The sequence below is a fragment of the Erpetoichthys calabaricus genome, chromosome 7, assembly GCF_900747795.2.
Source record: "Erpetoichthys calabaricus chromosome 7, fErpCal1.3, whole genome shotgun sequence".
Classification (NCBI taxonomy): domain Eukaryota; kingdom Metazoa; phylum Chordata; class Cladistia; order Polypteriformes; family Polypteridae; genus Erpetoichthys; species Erpetoichthys calabaricus.
In genome coordinates, this window is record NC_041400.2 from 2,586,583 (window position 1) to 2,607,317 (window position 20,735).

Consider the following 20,735-nt stretch of genomic DNA (forward strand, 5'->3'; position numbering starts at 1 on the left):
AGATAGATAGATAGATAGATAGATAGATAGATAGATAGATAGATAGATAGATAGATAGATAGAACTATATAATAGATAGATAGATAGAACTATATAATAGATAGATAGATAGAACTATATAATAGATAGATAGATAGATAGATAGATAGATAGATAGATAGATAGATAGATAGATAGATAGATAGATAGATAGATAGATTGAACTATATAATAGATAGATAGATAGAACTATATAATAGATAGATAGATAGAACTATATAATAGATAGATAGATAGATAGATAGATAGATAGATAGATAGATAGATAGACATGAAAGGCACTATATAATAGATAGATATGACAGGCACTATATAATAGATAGATATTTTATTAATTCACATATTAGGTATTATGAATAGGAAGTTGGGCGGCACGGTGGCGCAGTGGGTAGCGCTGCTGCCTCGCAGTTGGGAGATCTGGGGACCTGGGTTCGATTCCCGGGTCCTCCCTGCGTGGAGTTTGCATGTTCTCCCCGTGTCTGCGTGGGTTTCCTCCGGGCGCTCCGGTTTCCTCCCACAGTCCAAAGACATGCAGGTTAGGTGGATTGGCGATTCTAAATTGGCCCTAGTGTGTGCTTGGTGTGTGGGTGTGTTTGTGTGTGTCCTGCGGTGGGTTGGCACCCTGCCCAGGATTGTTTCCTGCCTTGTGCCCTGTGTTGGCTGGGATTGGCTCCAGCAGACCCCCGTGACCCTGTGTTCGGATTCAGCGGGTTGGAAAATGGATGGATGGATGGATGGAATAGGAAGTTATTTTTGATCCTTTATGGGAGCTGTAGTTAATTCTGGACGTCTATCAGATGAAGATAAATGACACATTTCTATTACAGCCGAGGTGTTGTGCCGTGTTAGCCGTTATGGATGTAGTGAGAAGTTAAGCCAAATGCCAGCCTCTATTAGCTAACCTCGCCTGAAGAAGAGGCCCAAGTTGCCTTGAAAGCTGGCATATTGTAATCTTTCAAGTTAGCCAACAAAAGGGCCATTTTGCTTGACCTCTCACTATTACAACTGAGAATATTTGGACTTTAAACATTTTAACTGAAGCACACATATTAGAACCTCAAATATCTGATGTGCTATGCTTGCTTATATTAATGTACTTCTCCACTCTTAAGCAATGATTCTAAATGACACTTCACTGGGGTGTGAGGTTTCATACTGGGAGGCTTCTTTGCTATCAAGTTGGCTATCTGGGCTTTTAAAAGATTCCTAAAATGAGGACAAAACAGAAATGGTTAAAGTGGGCTACCTAGCAGGATACGGACAGATCAAGAGAACCTGAGCTTAGCCTGTGTGAGTGTATGGAGGATCAGTCTTTTAAAAATCAGGAATCTGCTGGTATTTCACAAATCTGTTTGCGGCTATTTCTGAATAATGTTACAGATCTACATGAAGGCTCTTTCTGGAATCGACCCATGGATGGATCTTTTGAGGACCAAAAATGGTTCCCCTATGGCAGGAGCGGACTGAGTCTTAAAACCGGCCCGGGTATCCTTCAATGAGTGAGGTGATGGGGTCGACCCACTCGGCCCGTTATTCATTGTAATTTTCATTAAATCTGTGATGAGTATGCGGCTGGCTACTTACTATGGGCCTATGATATGAACTCTCTCTAAACTGCTGCCAAACTTAATGTGTACACTGCTGTTTAGACACACCTTAAAATTTGACAACATGCTTAGAAATCAAATTTAATGAAAAATAAAAATTTTAGTAACACGGCTTACATGTTATTAGAGTACATGTCAAATGTCAATGTCCAAGTGCCAGTACCCTAGTAGGCCAGTAGCTGCTCATTTACAATGGAATAAATGAAAACCGAGGTTATAATGAAAACCTCCCATGATTGAAATGTTCCATTAACTTAACGATAAATTAGAAATGTTCCGTCCTAATATGAAAAATTCCTATCCTGTGCTTTATAACTTGATTTCATCAAACCATTAATTATCACTCTCGCCATCGACCAGATAACAATAAAATACATAATCTAAACTAATTATTAATACTGAAGAATTTAAATACTAGGTATGAGATAAAATAAATTGCAATAATGTATATGCTCACCGAAATGTAGCGGTATCGAAACTGAAATCTTTTTTGCTGCAACGCTGTGTGTACTGACAACTAAAACAACTTGATGACGTAATACGGTATATGCCTGGCATAGGACTATATAAACCGCAGTACCGGACAAATAATGTTTAGTAGTTTAGAAAATACATTTTAATGTCAAACAGTACCCAGTACATAAATGTATTTCATGAAACGGCCGGCCCATGACCAGACCAGAGTCCGCGGCCCACCGGGCATTGCCCAAATGCCCCTAATGGCCAGTCTGCCCTGCCCTACGGCATCGCTCTGAAGAACCGCACTGACATCTTGATTTTTAAGAGTATATCCATCTACCTATGCCTTGTCTTATGAACACCCTAATTAGGGGCTTGTTAAGAGTGTCGCTACACTCCAGTAGCTTCAGGAAGTGAAATCTTCACATTCAAGTGGTTGTATTCCTGTCTTTATTTTGAGGGCAGTGTATGGAGCCCTCATTATCCCACTATTAATTCCACTAGTTAGAAGAAGAAGACTTCATTTCGGTCGGCAATGAAGTGTTGGAATGTCGGGCTGACGCAAAAGCTGAGATTTCGACTCTGAGTGTAACGGACCCCGACGGGCCAACTGGTCACTTGAAGAATAAATAAATGGAATGAAGAGGTCCTTGTGTGGTCTAAAGGTTTCTAAGCTTAGCGCGATAGTCATGCAAAAGGAGGGCGTTGCCGGGCAACAGGCGAGGCGCGGTGAAACGCGCGCACTGTCCACTCCGTGAACTGTCCGCGAAGGGTCAAACTGTTCAACCACAGCCCTTTAAAGGCCGTTTCTGCTTTCTGTGTGGACAGCCGGGGCGACACAATAGCCTCATCTCCTCGCCGAACGTGAGCGACTCTCCCCTGGATACTGAAGCATTTAGAAAGGCTTTGTTAATTGTAATTAGCCTGAACTCTGAAGTGACCCAGAAGACGACCTAAAACACCGCAGATATGCTGGATTGCTAGGGGATTACTCGGGTCGTCCGACCGCACAAGTAGAAGGGGAGAATGACACTAAATCTACAGTTGGAAATATAAACTGGCATGGCCACGCATAGAAAAGTCTCCCGACCCCCATTATTAAATGCCTTGGCTACTGACACTAAAAGCGAGTTAGATTTGCAGATTCGGAAATGTATAGCGCCATTCATTGGATTTGTTTACTTTAGTGATGGCCAATCCGCAGACAAAACCGGGATTTAATTTAACGTGCGAAGCATCTGGCCGACACCCGAACGTATAGGCGACATGAAATAAAAAGTCGGACAGCGCGCTCATTGTGCCCCGCAAGTGCGGCATGTGCAGGCGCTTTAAACTGGCGAGCCTGAGAATCGTTTGAAAGGCGGCACCTCCATCCCAGCATATGGCTTTCTAATGAGCGTGCGGGTATGCGAGGTCGCCGGACTTTTTAATTCGCATTTGCATGGCAGGTGCTGAACCAATGTCAACATCCCCTTAAAGGATTCTTAATGTGAACTAAATTGCAAAAAGGGCAGCGAGGAGAAAAAAAAATCCCCCCCCCATGCATCATCACGTGACTTTTTTTTTTTTTTTTTTAATTTATCAGCTAACAAAATAACGTGCGAGGGGATAGACGGGGAATGAAGGGCCCCGCTCGGTGCACCAGGAGACAAATACGATTACGAGCTCCGAGCCTTGAGTCAGAAAGTCTCATAGACTTTAAGATGTTAATCCTCAACGTAATCCTTCCTTTGGCGTGTAGGAATAGTCCAGCCACAAGAGTTGTTTTGTTATTTATATTGGCGTTTAATAAAACTCCGCCAGCGCTGAATGGGCTCCTTACTCTCCAATGGTAATTAATTCCTTATTTCTGTGACCCAATTGTGCGCGGATAGAGCCTCGGGATAGCGCCAGTGCCCCAATCTCTTTTTGTCCCAAGACACAGCTCTCGTGCTTCAACAGCTATGGAAACTCATTCTTTTGATGTCATTCAAGGAGTTTTTCTTGAGCATCTTCTAAACTTCAAGGGTCCTTTTCTTTCTCCTCCCCCCCCCCCCCCTTCTTTTTCTAATTCATGAAAAGCGGTTTTGACCACCTCTGTTGAATTTAATGATTTGCAATTGCAAGAAAGTCTTTTAAAGGGTGCCTGTGTGTTAGTGTACGAGTTTGCAGGGGTTTAAGATTTACGTAGCCGGTAATTAAATAGTAAATCTGAACAATTAGATCATACTGTTATGACAAGGACCACTTCAGACTGAGGTGCGCATAAAAAAGTCTCGGTACTTCATACCTCGTGTTTATACTTACATGAAAATGTACATTATTACGCGGTTAAAAAAAATCTACTAATCCGCAAAAATAAAGGCACCACCTTCCAAAAAATACGCACCGCCAAGTGGCAGGAACATGGGCAGCTGAGTAGAATTAAAAGAGCCCGAAACCCCAATAGACAAACGACAGACCAGCGGGATCCCATCTCGTCAGTAATTCGTAAAGTTTCGAATTGTATTTTTTCTCCTCGTAAACTTAGCGATTCGATCGGGCACTCGATGAAAGTCGCTATACAAAACGAAGCGGAACTGAACTGACAAATTGAAACGCATTCCGAGATTTTTTGAAGGGTTCATCACAACTGCTGATTTGGGCACTCGCTTTGGTGTCACAGATGCCACGACTTGTGACAATGACGCCCATTAATTAAATACTCGAAAGGAAGGAAGCGAATATTTCAGGCCAAATGAAATAAGTTCATACGCAAATAAATAAAAGGGCCGTGGAATGTGACAATAAATAAATAACAGCATGAGGTGCGATCAGACGTTGTTAAATGTGTTACAGAATAGAGTATGTTCTGTTGCTTATTTCTTTATGCATTCATCTCAGTAACACCACATGAAATTAGCCCGAAATAAAAACGGTCACTTTAATTCGTCAAAATTGAGAGCGAGGGCACATGGGAGACCCGTTTTTTTTTAATTGGTGAATCCTCTGCAGAGCAATTTATTTATTGTCACATTTGACAGTACTTTCATTTATTTGCATATTTATTGAATTGATTTTCTCCGAAATATCCCTCCCTAAGCAGCCCAGAGGAATATTTCTGACAAAGTACACCTTTAATTAAAGGATAAGTGCCTGTGTGTCCATTGCTGTGTCTCTGTCAATCCAACAGATGGAACATCAGAAACATTAGCACTGCTTTTACGAAGCCCAAACCAAATGTCATATAACAGAGACACCTGCATGGTGCATTGCAAACGTTAACGCGGAGGTCTTGATTACTTATAGATTACAACCGCCTTAGATGAGTAGAACAGCTATAGTTAAACAAATGAATACATACACAAATAAAAGTACTGTGAAATGCAACAGTAAAAATGACATTATGAGAATATAAATAAACATGTCACATAATATATTTTGGTTATTTAATTATTTCTTCATTTATTTCAATGCCACATGAAACAAGCCCTGAAATGAAACTGTCACTTTCACTTGTCAAAATTGAGAGGTGTGGGCTCTAGCGAGTCCTGATTGGTGGATCGTCCGCAGAGTGGGAACTTGGGGGCTCCCGTGGTTCAAAGTTGTGCCTGCGCACGTCGGACACGAATGCAAGAAAAAAACTGCCCAGAATTTCTTTGCGCTGCGGCGACTTTCATTCAAAAAGTCACCATTAGGGATCTGCGTCTTAAGTGTCTGCTGTAAATGTGGCACTTGATGGCCGAAGGTGATTATCCGCTCAATGACTCACCAATCAAAAAACAGAACTTGCTAGAGCCCGCCCTCTCAACTGGACGAAATATATAAATAAGAAAATAAGCAACAAAAATACATTTTTTGTGACACATTTAATATGTTAGGCTCCAATTTCGTTTCGTTATTTATTCTCATTTCATAGTAGTGTAGTTTTATTTCCAGATCTACTGTATTTAACTAATTTTGCCCTTAATGTTGTTTATGTGAATTTCTCGTTGGGATTAATAAAGTATCTATCTATCTAAACAATATCTGAGAAGTGTACTGGAAATAAGAATTTCTGCTGAAGTCCTAATTTCACGGATCAGGCGCTCCGAAAACTCGCAGACATCCGAGGCATTTACTCGACAGACAGAAGTCGGCGACAAGTGCGACAGTCACGCAAGTCGAACGCAGACGTAGATTGGCGATAGAACGGGGTGTGCCCCGCGTTAAAGTAGAATGGAGTGTGTGCAAAATTACCGAGAGTTGCGTTTGCATTTTATTTCAAAATTTTGGCAGAATAAAACGGTTTTCATTGTTTAATGAAATAATCGCATTCTGCAAAACTCTTCGTTGAAATAACGGAACGTGTTTCTGTGATGGAAAATCACTCTGCATGTCGAAGATCAGTAAGTCTTTAAAAGAAACCCAGCGTTACAAATGCATTGATACATATTTGTTTAGTAAATCCTGCTTTATACTTTATCGCTACATACAGAATATTTAATAGAGCCAGCGTTACCAATGTTCTTTGAATAGATTTAGCTGAACAATGCATTACTAAATATTTCTAAATGATCCAGATTTACAAATATGAGTAAATATTTTAATAGATCTTTCTTCCATCCATCCATCCATTTTCCAACCCGCTGAATCCGAATACAAGGTCACGGGGGTCTGCTGGAGCCAATCCCGGCCAACACAGGGCACAAGGCAGGAACCAATCCCGGGCAGGGTGCCAACCCACCACAGTAGATCTTTCTTTACAATGTATAATTAAATAATTTTAATAGACCCAGATTTACAAATATGAGTAAATATTTTATTAGATCTTTCTTTATAATGTATAATTAAATATTTTAATAGAGTCACTTTTATAATGTATTACTAAATATTCTTTTAATAAATCTGGCTTTGCAAATATAATTTTAATAGATCCTGCTATACAAAGCATAATTACATTTTTAATAGACCCAAATTTACAAATATATCACTAAATATTTTAATAGATCTTTCTTTATACTATATAATTTAATATTTTAATGGATCCAAATGCATCACCAAATAGTTTAAAATACATTAAGCTTTATGACGTATCACTAAAAGTCCGGCTCTGCAAATGCATTACTAAAAATTATCCAGATATGTAAATGCACCATTAAATATTCTTTTAATATATTTAGCTTTAAAATGCATTACTTTGTTTACTAATCGATTAGCTTTCCTTTTTTCTTTTAATATTGGCAGACATCAAGCGGACAAGACACCCCCGCGCTGCCCCGCACACGCCGCCCGCCTCCTCGTAAAGCATTCGCAGCTCAGGCCGTTAAGCCGCGTGCGGCGGTGGTAGCGGCGGCTTCGCCTGGCGCTGCTGATTTTTTTTTTTTAATCGCCGCTGAAACAATGTGGAATTGAGAAAGGAGAAATTCCGAATGAACCATATGGCCACAGTAGCTCGACTTGGCTGTTTTTTTCCCCCGAAACAAAGACGGGATTGAGAAGGCTGAAGGACGGGAGAAAAAACCCCACGTTTCCGGCTGATGAAGCTGTTGTCTGGAGCCAATGATCCCAGATCTGGCGCTTTTATTCGGGGCTCAGACTGGAACGTGATATGTCATATGATTAGCATCTTTCATATTTTCAAGAGTGTATAGGCCGTGGCTGGTCTTTAGAAGAACAGAGCTGCGAAGAATGGCGCATATACTGGCGTGATTTAGCATGTGAATGAGCAAAGAGAGAAGAAATCGCGTAAATACACTTAAATGAGGATTTAAGTTTTGCTGCACCCGAGTTCTATTGAATGATTGAGATTTAAGTGAGGTGTAACTGGCGTTTACAAAAAGCTTATTAAATACTTTCTCCTCTTTCACACAAGTGCCTTTTTTGAAGGGAAAAAAAAGAAAAAAAAAGAAAGAAAATGAAAAAAGGGGGTTAGCATACAAGACGAGGCTGAAGCACAAAGAGCTGCAAATATTTTACCAACAAACTGTGACAGCGGCAAAGCTCTGGGGCATTTGATTTTGTTGTGGGACACGCTGCCAACACCACTCTCCCCCTCCCCCTGACCACCTAAACAGCTGACACGTTTTTAAGTACCACCAACTTTATTTGGCTGACCGCACACGTCATCTGTAACGGGACGGTAAGCCGCTTTGGGGACAAAAAAAAAAAAAAAAAAGAAAAAGATAAAAGAAATAAATAAACGGAAAGAAGCGAGCGCGCGGTCCCCTGCGCCCTCTAGTGGTTCAAACGCGTACTGCACGCGAAGGGCCACATGTAAGATGGTTCAACTGAAGCTTTACAGAGGAAGACCGACAGATAGGAAAATGAAAGAAGATAGTCAGAAAAGGCACTATAAGAATTAAAAATGACAGGAAAGAGCAATATAAAATTAAAGATGATAGATGTATACGTAGATAGGACAGGGACATTAAAGATTGCGATACGAAGGACTAAGGATTAAAATATGAAAGATGGGAAAGGCACCATATAAAGCAAAGGAAAATAGACAGGAAAGGCATTATAAAATTAAAGATTGATCTATAGGAAAAGCACTATAAGGATTAAAGATAGATGCTCACATAGATAGGAAAGGGACTATTAAGATTAAAACTGACAGAAAGGAAAGGTACTATAAAATTAAAGAAGACATGTATACAGATAGGAAAGACACTATAATAATAATTCTTTACATTTATATAGCGCTCTTCTCACTACTCAAAGCGCTCAGCAATTGCAGGTTAAGGGCCTTGCTCAAGGGCCCAACAGAGCAGAGTCTCTTTTGGCATTTATGGGATTTGAACCGGCAACCTTCCAATTGCCAGCACTTTAACAAGGATAGATAGGAAAGGCACTATAAGGATTAAAGATAGATGCTCATACAGATAGGAAAGACACAATTAAGTTTAAAAATGATAGATAGGAAAATCACTATATTAAAAATTAAAGATCATAGATAGGAAAAGTACTATATAAAGCAAAGACAGATAGATATGAAAAGGCAGTATATAAATTAAAGATGATAGACTGATAACACTTCATTTGTCCCCGAGAGAAAACAAAGACTTTCCCAGTGCAGTGGTTCACGTCACTCAAATTGCAGTTTGTTCTCTTTGGGTTTGCATGGGGTTTTCTGAGGGACTCTGGATTTCCTTCCAAGCCTCCCAAAAGGTGGGAAGGGGCTCTTGACTGTACAATTTGAGGTGTTTAGTCTTTAAGTTCTCAGAATTGCTTTATCTAATTCAGGGTTTCATGGGGCCGGAGACACAAGATGGGAAGCAGCCCTGGACAGCATGCAGGTTCATCACAGGACAGGGCAGTTGAGCAGCTAACAGTTTATTTATGACACTCTTACTATATGTTTACATCATTTTCCTAAATCTGTTTTATCTATTAATTAAGAAATCCATCCATTTTCCAACCCGCTGAATCCGAACACAGGGTCACGGGGGTCTGCTGGAGCCAATCCCAGCCAACACAGGGCACAAGGCAGGAACCAATCCCGGGCAGGGTGCCAACCCACCGCAGGACACACACAAACACACCCACACACCAAGCACACACTAGGGCCAATTTTTGAATCGCCAATCCACCTAACCTGCATGTCTTTGGACTGTGGGAGGAAACCGGAGCGCCCGGAGGAAACCCACGCAGACACGGGGAGAACATGCAAACTCCACGCAGGGAGGACCCGGGAAGCGAACCCAGGTCCCCAGGTCTCCTAACTGCGAGGCAGCAGCGCTACCCACTGTGCCACCGTGCCGCCCTAATTAAGAAATATGTTCTGAAATTGTTCATATAAGAAATGACAGAAGTTTTGAGATGATGTTAAATTCACTACTAATCATGGCATTGGAGGGGGCCGACATGGGGACTGTTGATTAGCACGGGCAAGTAAGAATTTCACAGGACTCAGTAAGGACCATATGAGCCTATCTAACTCCGCTCAGACGAATGCCACTCAAGTGTTTAACCCAACCCAAACACCTCACCATGCACAACCTCCTTCATTACTAATAGCCCTTTTCCTCCTCACAATTTATGCTGTGTGCTATTTTTGACAAATACCTGCTGAGATTATTTTTTCTTTTTAGGTAAGGTACAGTGCATCCGAAAAGTATTCCCAGCGCATCACTTTTTCCACATTTTGTTATGTTACAGCCTTATTCCAAAATGGATTAAATTCATTTTTGTCCTCAGAATTCTACACACAACACCCCATAATGACAACGTGAAAAAGTTTACTTGAGGTTTTTGCAAATTTATTAAAAATAAAAAAACTGAGAAATCCCATGTACATAAGTATTTACAGCCTTTGCCATGAAGCTCAAAATTGAGCTCAGGTGCATCCTGTTTCTCCTGATCATCCTTGAGATGTTTCTGCAGCTTCATTGGAGTCCACCTGTGGTCAATTCAGTTGGTTGGACATGATTTGGAAAGGCACACACCTGTCTATAGAAGGTCCCACAGTTGACAGTTCATGTCAGAGCACAAACCAAGCATGAATTCAAAGGAATTGTCTGTAGACCTCAGAGACAGGATTGTCTTGAGGCACAAATCTGGAGAAGGTTACAGAAAAATGTCTGCTGCTTTGAAGGTCCCAATGAGCACAGTGGCCTCCATCATCCATAAGTGGAAGAAGTTCGAAACCACAAGGACTCTTCCTAGAGCTGGCCGGCCATCTAAACTGAGCAATCGGGGGAGAAGGGCTTTAGTCAGGGAGGTGGCCAAGAACCCGATGGTCACTCTGTCAGAGCTCCAGAGGTCCTCTGTGGAGAGAGGAGAACCTTCCAGAAGGACAACCATCTCTGCAGCAATCCACCAATCAGGCCTGTATGGTAGAGTGGCCAGACGGAAGCCACTCCTTAGTAAAAGGCACATGGCAGCCCACCTGGAGTTTCCCCAAAATGGACCTGAAGGACTCTCAGACCATGAGAAAGAAAATTCTCTGGTCTGATGACACAAAGATTGAACTCTTTGGTGTGAATGCCAGGCATCATGTTTGGAGGAAACCAGGCACCGTTCATTACCCGGCCAATACCATCCCTACAGTGAAGCATGGTGGTGGCAGCATCATGCTGTGGGGATGTTTTTCAGCGGCAGGAACTGGGAGACTAGTCAGGATAAAGGGAAAGATGACTGCAGCAATGTACAGAGACATCCTGGATGAAAACCTGCTCCAGAGCGCTCTTGACCTCAGACTGGGGCGACGGTTCATCTTTCAGCAGGACAACGACCCTAAGCACACAGCCAAGATATCAAAGGAGTGGCTTCAGGACAACTCTGTGAATGTCCTTGAGTGGCCCAGCCAGAGCCCAGACTTGAATCCGATTGAACATCTCTGGAGAGATCTTAAAATGGCTGTGCACCGACACTTCCCATCCAACCTGATGGAGCTTGAGAGGTGCTGCAAAGAGGAATGGGCCAAACTGGCCAAGGATAGGTGTGCCAAGCTTGTGGCATCATATTCAAAAAGACTTGAGGCTGGAATTGCTGCCAAAGGGGCATCGACAAAGTATTGAGCAAAGGCTGTGAATACTTATGGACATGGGATTTCTCAGTTTTTTTATTTTTAATAAATTTGCAAAAACCTCAAGTAAACTTTTTTCACGTTGTCATTATGGGGTGTTGTGCGTAGAATTCTGAGGAAAAAATGAATTTAATCCACTTTGGAATAAGGCTGTAACAACAAAATGTGGAAAAAGTGATGTGCTGTGAATACTTTCCGGATGCACTGTAGCTGCTGGTAGCTTCACTTTACTGCAATGGACCACAAATCCCACAAAGCTCAACCCAAAGCAGGGTCCTGATATGAGGACTAATGAAGGCTCACAGGCAACAGGAAATCTGTAGAAACTGCGTGATGCTGTTGAGATGAACATGGGCCAAAAAATCCCTAGAGAAAGTTTAAAGCTTGAAGGAGGTGGTGGGGAAAAAAAAAAAAAACAACCAAGGGGTCCAACCCATTACTGAATAGGTGGTCCTAATCAAGTAGACTGTACACCAATCAGCCACAACATTCAAACTGCTGACAGGTAGAGTGAGTAACACGGGTCATCTCATTCTAGTGGCACCTGTTAAGGGGCGGGATGGCTTAGGCATCAGGTGAACAGTTGGCTTTTGACGCAAGCGAAAGGATCAGAGTGACCGCACAAGGACCACATTGGGATGGCTCGACAATGGCAGGTCTTGTGGGGTGTTCCTAGTATGTAGTGGTTAGTACCTACCAAAATTGGTCCAAGGAAGAAAATGGCAACAGGGTCATGGGTGCCCAACGCTCATTGATGTGTGTAGGGAGCGAAGGCAAACCCATCTGGTCTGATCCCACAGAAGAGTGACTGTAGCACAAACCAGCTGCTGAAATGAGAGAAAGATGTCAGAACACACAGCGCACTGCAGCCCATGCCCAGGTCCACCACCTACAGTGGGTACAGGAGCGTCAGAAATGGATCATGGAGCAACAGAAGAAGGTGGCCTGGCCTGATGAATCACATTTTTATTTAGACCATACGAATGGCTGGGTGCGTGTGGTTTGTGTACTCTTGGAAGAGATGGTAGCAGGATGCACTGTGGGAAGTAGGATGCTTTGGCAATGCTCTCTTGGGAAACCTTAAGTCCTAGCATTCATGAGGATGTTTCTTTGATGCATACCACCTACCTGAAGATTGTTGTGGACCATGTCCACCCCTTCATGACAATGGGCTCTTTCAGCAGGATGATGTGCCCTGCCATGTTGAAAAAAAAATCAGAAATGGGAGTTGAAGGTGTTGACTTGGCCTCCAAACTCCCCAGATTTTAATGCGATTGAGCATCTGTGGGATGTGCTGGTAAAACAAGTTCGGTCCATGGAGGCTTCACCTCACAACTTACAGGACTTACTGCCAGATACCACAGGACACCTTCAAGGGCCTTGATGGGTCAGAGCTGTTTTGGTGACATGAGGGGTTCCTACACAAAATAAGGCAGGTGATGTTAATGCTGTGGCTCATGTGTGTATGCAAGGGTTACAGAAAGTGCTATGTTTGTACTTCTTTCTGTGTTTCATTGCTGGTCTTGTCCTCCTGACAGATCACTTTTGTCTCGTCTCCTCCCAGCTCTGTGTGTGTGTTTACATGTGACATTGGCAGGCAGTCTGGCACAGTGGTGAAGGCTTTGGACTTCGAGCCCTGAGGCTGTGAGTTCAAATCCCATTACTGACACCATGTGACCCTGAGCAAGTCGCTGCACCTGCCTGTGATCCAACTGGAAAAACAAAAACAACACAGCCAGTTGTATGTCAAATATTGTAAGGCAAACAATAATAATACTAACAATCAAATATAGAGTGGACTGTTTAATTGCAGGTGCTGCTTCAGAGGATCCCTGTCAGCTCCAGTGTGTATTAATAACAGTAATTAACAGTAGCATAACGGTTTAAATACACATGTGAATTGTGAACCAACAGTGTTTATTTACATGACTCTGTCACTATGTACAATAAATACATGAAATAAACAAAACCGTAAGACAGAAATCTGTGCAGTGGAGATTTTTACAGGACATTTAATGAATTTCAGTGTGTTTATGGACTAAAAATATTTATAAGAAGAGAACCTAAAAGTCATCCTTGGAGTCCCAAAGGTCATCATCACAGGTCACGCCCCACTCACCCTGACGACTGCCGAGTTCCCAGTTGCTCGTCTCCTCATTCAGTTCATTATCATCAGCAGCATCTGAGAAAAAACTGAAAAGAAACCCAAACTTGTTATCAGAATTGTAATTGAAAAGACGCCAATGCAATGTCCGATCAATGGCTGTGTTCATAAATTGAAGTTGGAGAGCCCTGCTGTGTCACAAAGGGAGCAGCAAAGACAGTCAATGCCAGTCCGAGTATTTGGCAAGATTGGCACATCTGTAAGAAATGTTATCCTGTCCTGAATGGCGTCTCCTGCTTCTGCTGATTATTATTAATATTGTTGTTGTTTCATTGCTTTATTTTTATTTTGCATTCTTGCTTTTTCCTTCCATTATTACACTGCATCAGTTGGCATGGAAAATATTTCTTAGGTTCTGTTGGCAGAAACTCTGAGGTAGTTCTTTGAAATTTCTACTAAATGGGAGTGAAACAAAGCTATAAAATATACATCATAACAAAGCTATAAAAAGCGGATCACACACCAGCACTGCTGAAAAACCGGGCCAAGAAAAGAGGCTGAGCACCGAGAAGACCAGAGGTGACAGAAAGACAAGAGAGTGATTGAAAAAGAGTGAGTGTGAGAGTGAGATGAAAAAGTGAGTGAGGGAGAAAAGAGAGAGCAAGAGAGAGAAAAATGAGTGAGTGAGAGAGTGAAAATGAGCAAGCAAGCAAAGTGGAAGGGAGAGAGTGAATGAGAGAAAGTAAGCAAGACAGAGAAAGCACAAAAGAACAACCAAGAAAGAGAAAATGAGGGAGAGAGACAAGTGAACAAAAGAGCAAATGTAAGAGAAAATGAGAAAAAGTGAGCGACAGAGAAAGAACTCACAAAAGAGCAAGTGAGAAAGACAGCAACACAAACTGAGTGTGAGAGTGCAAGAAAAGAGCAAGAAAGAAAGAGAATGAGTGCAAGAGAGAGAGAGAGAGGAGAGAACAAATGGGCGAGAGAGAGAGAGAACCAGAGTGTGCAAAACAACAAGTGAGAGAGTGACAACAAATGAGAATGAGAGAGAACAAGAGTGATACAAAGCAAACACGGGAGAGAGAGAGCGAGAAAGAGTGAGCGAGAAAGAGTGAGCGAGAGCAAAATAGTGAGAGAGAGTGCACAAGTACTACCCCCAGTATTTACTTTGGTATGGTAAAAGTCAACAAGCAGTCCTTTGGTTATGTTGATGTTCAGCTGCGGACATTTCTTAAAGTTCTCCCCCTGACCTTTTGCTTCTGTCTCACCCCATTATCATTACACCCCATAAGTGCAGAGTCATCTAAGAATTTCTGTGACCTGACCTGCTACTCTGTTTATAGTTGGAGGTGTCAAGATGTGACAGGCCTATTCCCTGCAGTGCTCCATAAATCTCATATCCAAATCCATATCAGAGACACAGTCCTTGAGCTTCACAAACTGCAGCCTGCCACACAGATAGTCCCTTATCCAGGACACCCTAGGTCAGGAAACTGAAATAAAGAGCACATTCACCTGAGTAAATGTGGCTTTCACTTACTGCTGTCACAGTAATGTCACCAGTCACTAAAGATAAGAATGATCTGCCACATGAAGACCTCCATTTCTACGGCGATCTATGTGGATACAACGCCTCTGATTCATCTTCCTGTCTCTTGTAGTCCTACACTGGTGTTACATTTGCATTTTTGCGCAATATGTGATCACTAGCGCCATATGTAATGTCATCGTATCATGTATTTTATTTTCTGCTGTTGTAATAGAGGTGAGGGTTTCTTAAACTATGGGTCACATGTTGTTTGAATTTGGGTTCTGCAGAGTTGTGAATCACAATAATATTGGAATGGGTCACAAACGGTTTGCCGAATGCCCTGTGAAGGGTCACCGTGGGCAGCTTAAGAGATGTCATTGCTCCGCTACAACCCATGTCTGCAATTCTCCAAGAGTGAACCTGGGATGATGCTCTGCGGTGATTGGGGGGTCACAAAAGACACAAAAAAGGCAAAATTGGATCATGAGGAAAAAAAAGCTTAAGAACCACTGCTATAGATTCAGCAGTACAATAACACGATAATCCTATTTAATATTTTGATCATTGTTTGTGAATCACCATTTAAGGTATTCTAAGGAAAGAAGCAGCTTTCTGAAAGTAATCCACTGTAATTTCTTGCTCTGGCCATCTATGACAGGCAAGAGGGAGAACTGGCCAGAACTTAAATTACCTGTAGATCCTCTCTTTCTTATTGGTCTGAAATTGGAGGCGGTGCTTACATGAACAAAGCAGCTGAAGGGGTTCTTGGGGGCTGTGTCCGGTCATTGGTGAAGGTCATCAGGGGCTACAAAGCCACAATAAGAGGAGGTCTGCATGTTGCAGTCCCTTTCTCTCCGCCATTTTCCATCCTGAGAAGAGGAGGACCGGTCAGGCTGCCTGTTTCTGCCACTCCATTCAAAGGCCATGCAGGAGAAAAGAGCAAGCTGGACCAGACACTAATCAACATCATAAGAAAAAAAGTCACCTGGTAGCCTATTGTCAGGTTGGATTATTTTGCCAACATTTGTACTTGGCTTGCTTATACTTATATAGGCATATTACTATAATCCATGAATACATGACCAGAGGGTCACATAGCTTAAAAGTCAAATGAAACCAGACCCTGTATCCTAGAGCACACTGCCTCCCCCTGGCATGTCTCTGCTCTTCCCCTGCCTCATCTAGTATTCTTCTGTCTAATTACCTGGTGGAAGTGTTGCACTGCAGCAGCAGTCACACCTGGCAGCGTGGTAAGATTATAGAACTTGAGGCCATCTTTCGAGGTCCACATAATAACCAATATAATTGGGGAAATAGAGAGTCACTCTAGGAACCCACCACAACAAAACAGCTGTTAACTGCATTTACGTCTGTAACAGCAAAAGAAATTCAACTTCAAGCTGGCAAATGTTGAGGTGAATAGTCATCTGTTGAGTTATTAGAGCAGGACTGCATGTTAGGGTGTCAGCAGCTTGCTACCCCTTTAATGTAACAAAGAGGTAAAGCCAGGAGACCATAAATATGACCAATGCCAGATAGATCATCATTATCCACATACCTTTTGACATATTCTGTCTGGCAGCTTTGGTGGTCCACTGATAGATTGCTGACCTCTACCTAGGATGGAAAGAGATTGAGAGAATTACAAGTAAGAATTTAAATAACACTTCATTCCATGATAATGCAAACTGCATGAATACTGATTATTATTATTAAATCAATGAACAAAATTTGGAGCAGCCTCCTATTGAAAGAATTAAATAAACATTTGATCAACATAAGGATTTCCCCAAATTTTAATAAAATACAGTAACAGAATGGTATTGTCAAAAACAAATATAAACTAGAAACCTGCAAGCAAGTGTGACCAGGGGGGTCACATAGCTTATAATCACATGAAACCAGACCCTGTATCCTAGAGCACACTGCATCCTCCTGACATGTCTCTGCCGAGGAATTCACCCAGAGTAAAGAACCCCTCTCTCAGCAGCTCATCCTCCATGAGCTGCAAGTTGCAGGACTCAAATACTGAGCTTTTGGGATTGCACATCAGCCTTGTGGAGCTACCTGAGAACTCCCATTGATATGGTGGCTTCACTTTTTGCACACTGCGGTGGGCTGGCGTCCTGCCTGGGGATTGTTCCTGCCTTGCGCCCTGTGCTAGCTGGGATTGTCTCCAGCAGACCCCCGTGACCCTGTGTTAGGATGGAAACTGACTGACTGACTTTTTGCACATTTTGTTCTCTTGCAGCCTTGTGCTACAATCATTTCAATTATTTTTTCCCCTCATCAAGCAACATTCAATACCTCAGAATGACAAACAGAAAACAAGATTTTAGGATATTTTGCAGATTTATTAACATAACAAAATGAAATATACCATTGACACAAGTATTCAGACCCTTTACTCAGTACTTCGTTGAAGCCCCTTTAGCAGCCATTTCAGTCTGGAGACTTCTTGGGGCTGACACAACAAGCTTTGCACCCCTGAATTTGGTCATTTTTCTGCCATTCTCCTCTGCAGATTCTCTCCCGCTCTGTCAGGTTGAACGGACACCATTGGTGGGCTGCTATTGTCAGGTCTCTCCAGAGCTGTTTGATTGGGTTAAAGTCTGGGCCACTCAAGGACACTCGCAGAGTTGTCTCTAAGCTACTCCTGGGTTGTCTTGGCTTTGTCCTGCAGGAAGGTGAACCTCTGTCCCAGTTTGAAGTCCATGGCACTCTAGTGCAGGTTTTCATTTGGGGTCATCTTCATACTTCGCTCCGTTCAGCTTTGTCAACTCTGACATGTCTCCCCATTCTGCTGCTGAAAAACAACCCTACAGAATGATACTGGGACCACCATGCTTCACAATGGAATGGTAATTGCGCAGCTGATCAGCAGGGTTAGAATATCTAGTTACAAAGTTTTTCCATTTTTGACTTTTCTTTTAAGATCTTTTAAGCCCATACTTTGAAATCACTGCCGCTTCTTCCACTGCAGGGATCAACAACCAGTGGCAAGGTGCTATAATGTGAGAGTGGGGGTCTGCATGCTCAGGGCCGTTTCCTGCCTTAATACCCAGCACTGCCAGGATAGGCTCTGGCACTTGTGGCCCTGTGTTGAGTTAAGCCTGAAAATGAATGGCTGGCTGACTTTTTTGGACATTTGGTCGCCTTGCACATGTACAATTCTCAAGTCACAAATGTTACACAAGGACTGAAAAAGTGACATTTAAAAATTACGTCTGGGCCTTGAGTGTCTGAACTAGTTGCTTTTTACCACCTCCAGACAAAACTGGCTTTAGTCCCAGATGATCAACCTTTACTGGAGGCAGCACAGCATTACAGGTTTATAGGGTCACTAGGTGTGTTACTTGTCTAAGATGGGTTAAAATCTAAGTAATCAACAGAGACATCCGTGTTAACATTTGCAGTGCACCATCTATAGCAATGTATTTTATAATGCATGAATAATAAAATTCTAACAATTAAATGCATTAATACAAATGTTTGTGATGCATCATCTATTGGAATGACAAATGCAATGCACATGTCTCTGTTATGTACCATTTGGGAATTGGATTTGTAAAAGAAGTGTTAATGTTTTGATGCGCCATCTGTTGGAATGACAGAGACATAGCAACCAAATGGAGAAACACATACAGACACTTTCCCTTAAATTAAGGTGGAGAATTGCCCCATGTACAGAATATTGTCAAATCCTTACTTGCATGTGCTGATTAACATGTAGGTGACAATAATGACATATAAATCTATCTACCACCGTCTACCTATTATATAAGTTTATGGGGTCATTATAACAACTACCTGTCTGTTATATTCTGTAGGTTTCTAGGGTCACTAGCCATGCTAGATGTTGAAGAGCAATAATAGAATAATTTAAAAACATCAGCTATCGCTTGCCTACGTGCAGTTTCAGCTATTTTCCTCGGTATATCTGTGTGTGTGTGGACGTCTCCTCACTAGTGCTCCTTCTCTCATGAGCATTCCCAGACTCTGTCATTATTTTCGAGGTGCCTTTCTTGCCTCCTGTCTGGTTTTATACTGAAGAAGACTCTGTCAGTGTGGCTCATACACCTTTACTCCTCCTTGTGCATCTCACACTTTTGCACTTCCTCTTTTGTTGCATCACCAAAGCCAAACTGACCAATCAGTTTGCTCAGATGGACAGGACACATAGACTTGAGTGTTTCATTATAAAGTAGATTACTGTAATGCAGCATTTTTCAACCAGTGTGTCATGGCACAGTGGTGTGCTGTGAGAGATACCCAGGTATACTGTGGAAATAAAGAGTGCAGTGCACCTGGATCTGAACCTGAGAAGGACAAGCTCCTCACATTGTCGAGAAAGTTCTGAGGAGGACAGGACTACCTGGAGAAGCTGGCATAAAAGCAGCTCTGCAATCTCTGTGTTGCAGGCACAGCACTTGGAGCACTTCAGACATGTCTCCCAGCTGCTAGAGTCCATCTGCCTGGATGTATGGTCATCAGTGAGTCTCACAGGGCCGGTGGATAGTGGGCATACAAGTTGCCTTTGAGGCAGAGAAGGGCGGGCAAAGGGACAAAGCAGCTGGAAGATGCTATCAAAGTGCTGAATAAGTGCCATGTTGGCGAACACTGATCTCTGAGCGGCTTTTCTTTTTTTTTTTTAATATAAACCAGCTTCTCTGGTAGTCCTGTCCCTTCAGACAGTTCAGCACGTTTATGAGATGGAATGCGTTTGTGTTAATAGAACAGTAGTGTGCCTTGGTATGTTTTTGGTTACAAAAAGTGTGCCACCTCAGAAAAAAGGTTGGGAAACACTGCTGTAATGAATACAACAAAATTTTTATTAGCATGTACTAACCACCATGCAACACATCTCCATGCTGAGTGACAGACAGCTATGAAACAGTGCAAGGAAGTGGAAAGTGCAGGCTGACATGACAGGAGACAGGTAGCTCATTTTGGGATTACAGCAAGCAGAAGGCTGGCCATTAAGGAATTGGGAGGCCTCTGCATATTATAAATGTATGGATGCTATGGGTTGATTCATTTACATTGAAATATTTCTTACCTCATTTTCCATCCGATTGATCACTTTGGATTGGGAAACATTTCTATCTTTTAATTTTGCATTTTGTTCATTCCTCTTGTTATTGCATTCTTGCAGGATGCTTTCAAGCTGGCCTTCAAACTGCTGAGCATGCTTTAAGCCATTTTCCTGTCCTAAAAGTTGTAAAAAAAATAAATAAATAATAATAAGCCTCAGTCTCTCCTATTTTGATAAGACTTTTTTTTAATTCCACAAGGTCAGTGGCATTTAAACGGGCATTAGAATGGGACCTGTCCGTGCCAACATCTTTTGCAGTTGGGTGGAACAGCATTTCTTTTCTTCCTCCCTAGGCTTTGTACCAGACCCCTACATAAGATACAGACCAGTGTTTATCAGCCTTTTTGGTGGTGTGATGAACCTTTTCTCATATGTGTCTTTGTGCCCCACCAAGGTGAATTGAACACAATCTGCCCTTAGGGGAGGGGGGCGGT

At 42.2% G+C, this 20,735-nt stretch overlaps 1 protein-coding gene across 1 annotated transcript in view; it reads right to left on the minus strand.

Moving 5' to 3' along the window:
* Positions 1 to 13,474: 13,474 nt before the first annotated feature.
* The window catches only part of LOC114654503 (protein ZGRF1-like), a 67,905-nt gene continuing 60,644 nt past the window's right edge, over positions 13,475 to 20,735 (minus strand). The window contains exons 27-29 of the mRNA XM_028805090.2: positions 20,266 to 20,417; positions 16,765 to 16,823; positions 13,475 to 13,764 (exon numbers count right to left, since the gene is read on the minus strand). Coding sequence (XP_028660923.2) covers positions 13,635 to 13,764; positions 16,765 to 16,823; positions 20,266 to 20,417 — 341 coding nt within the window. The 3' untranslated portion in view covers positions 13,475 to 13,634. The remainder of the gene's footprint in view (positions 13,765 to 16,764; positions 16,824 to 20,265; positions 20,418 to 20,735) is intronic.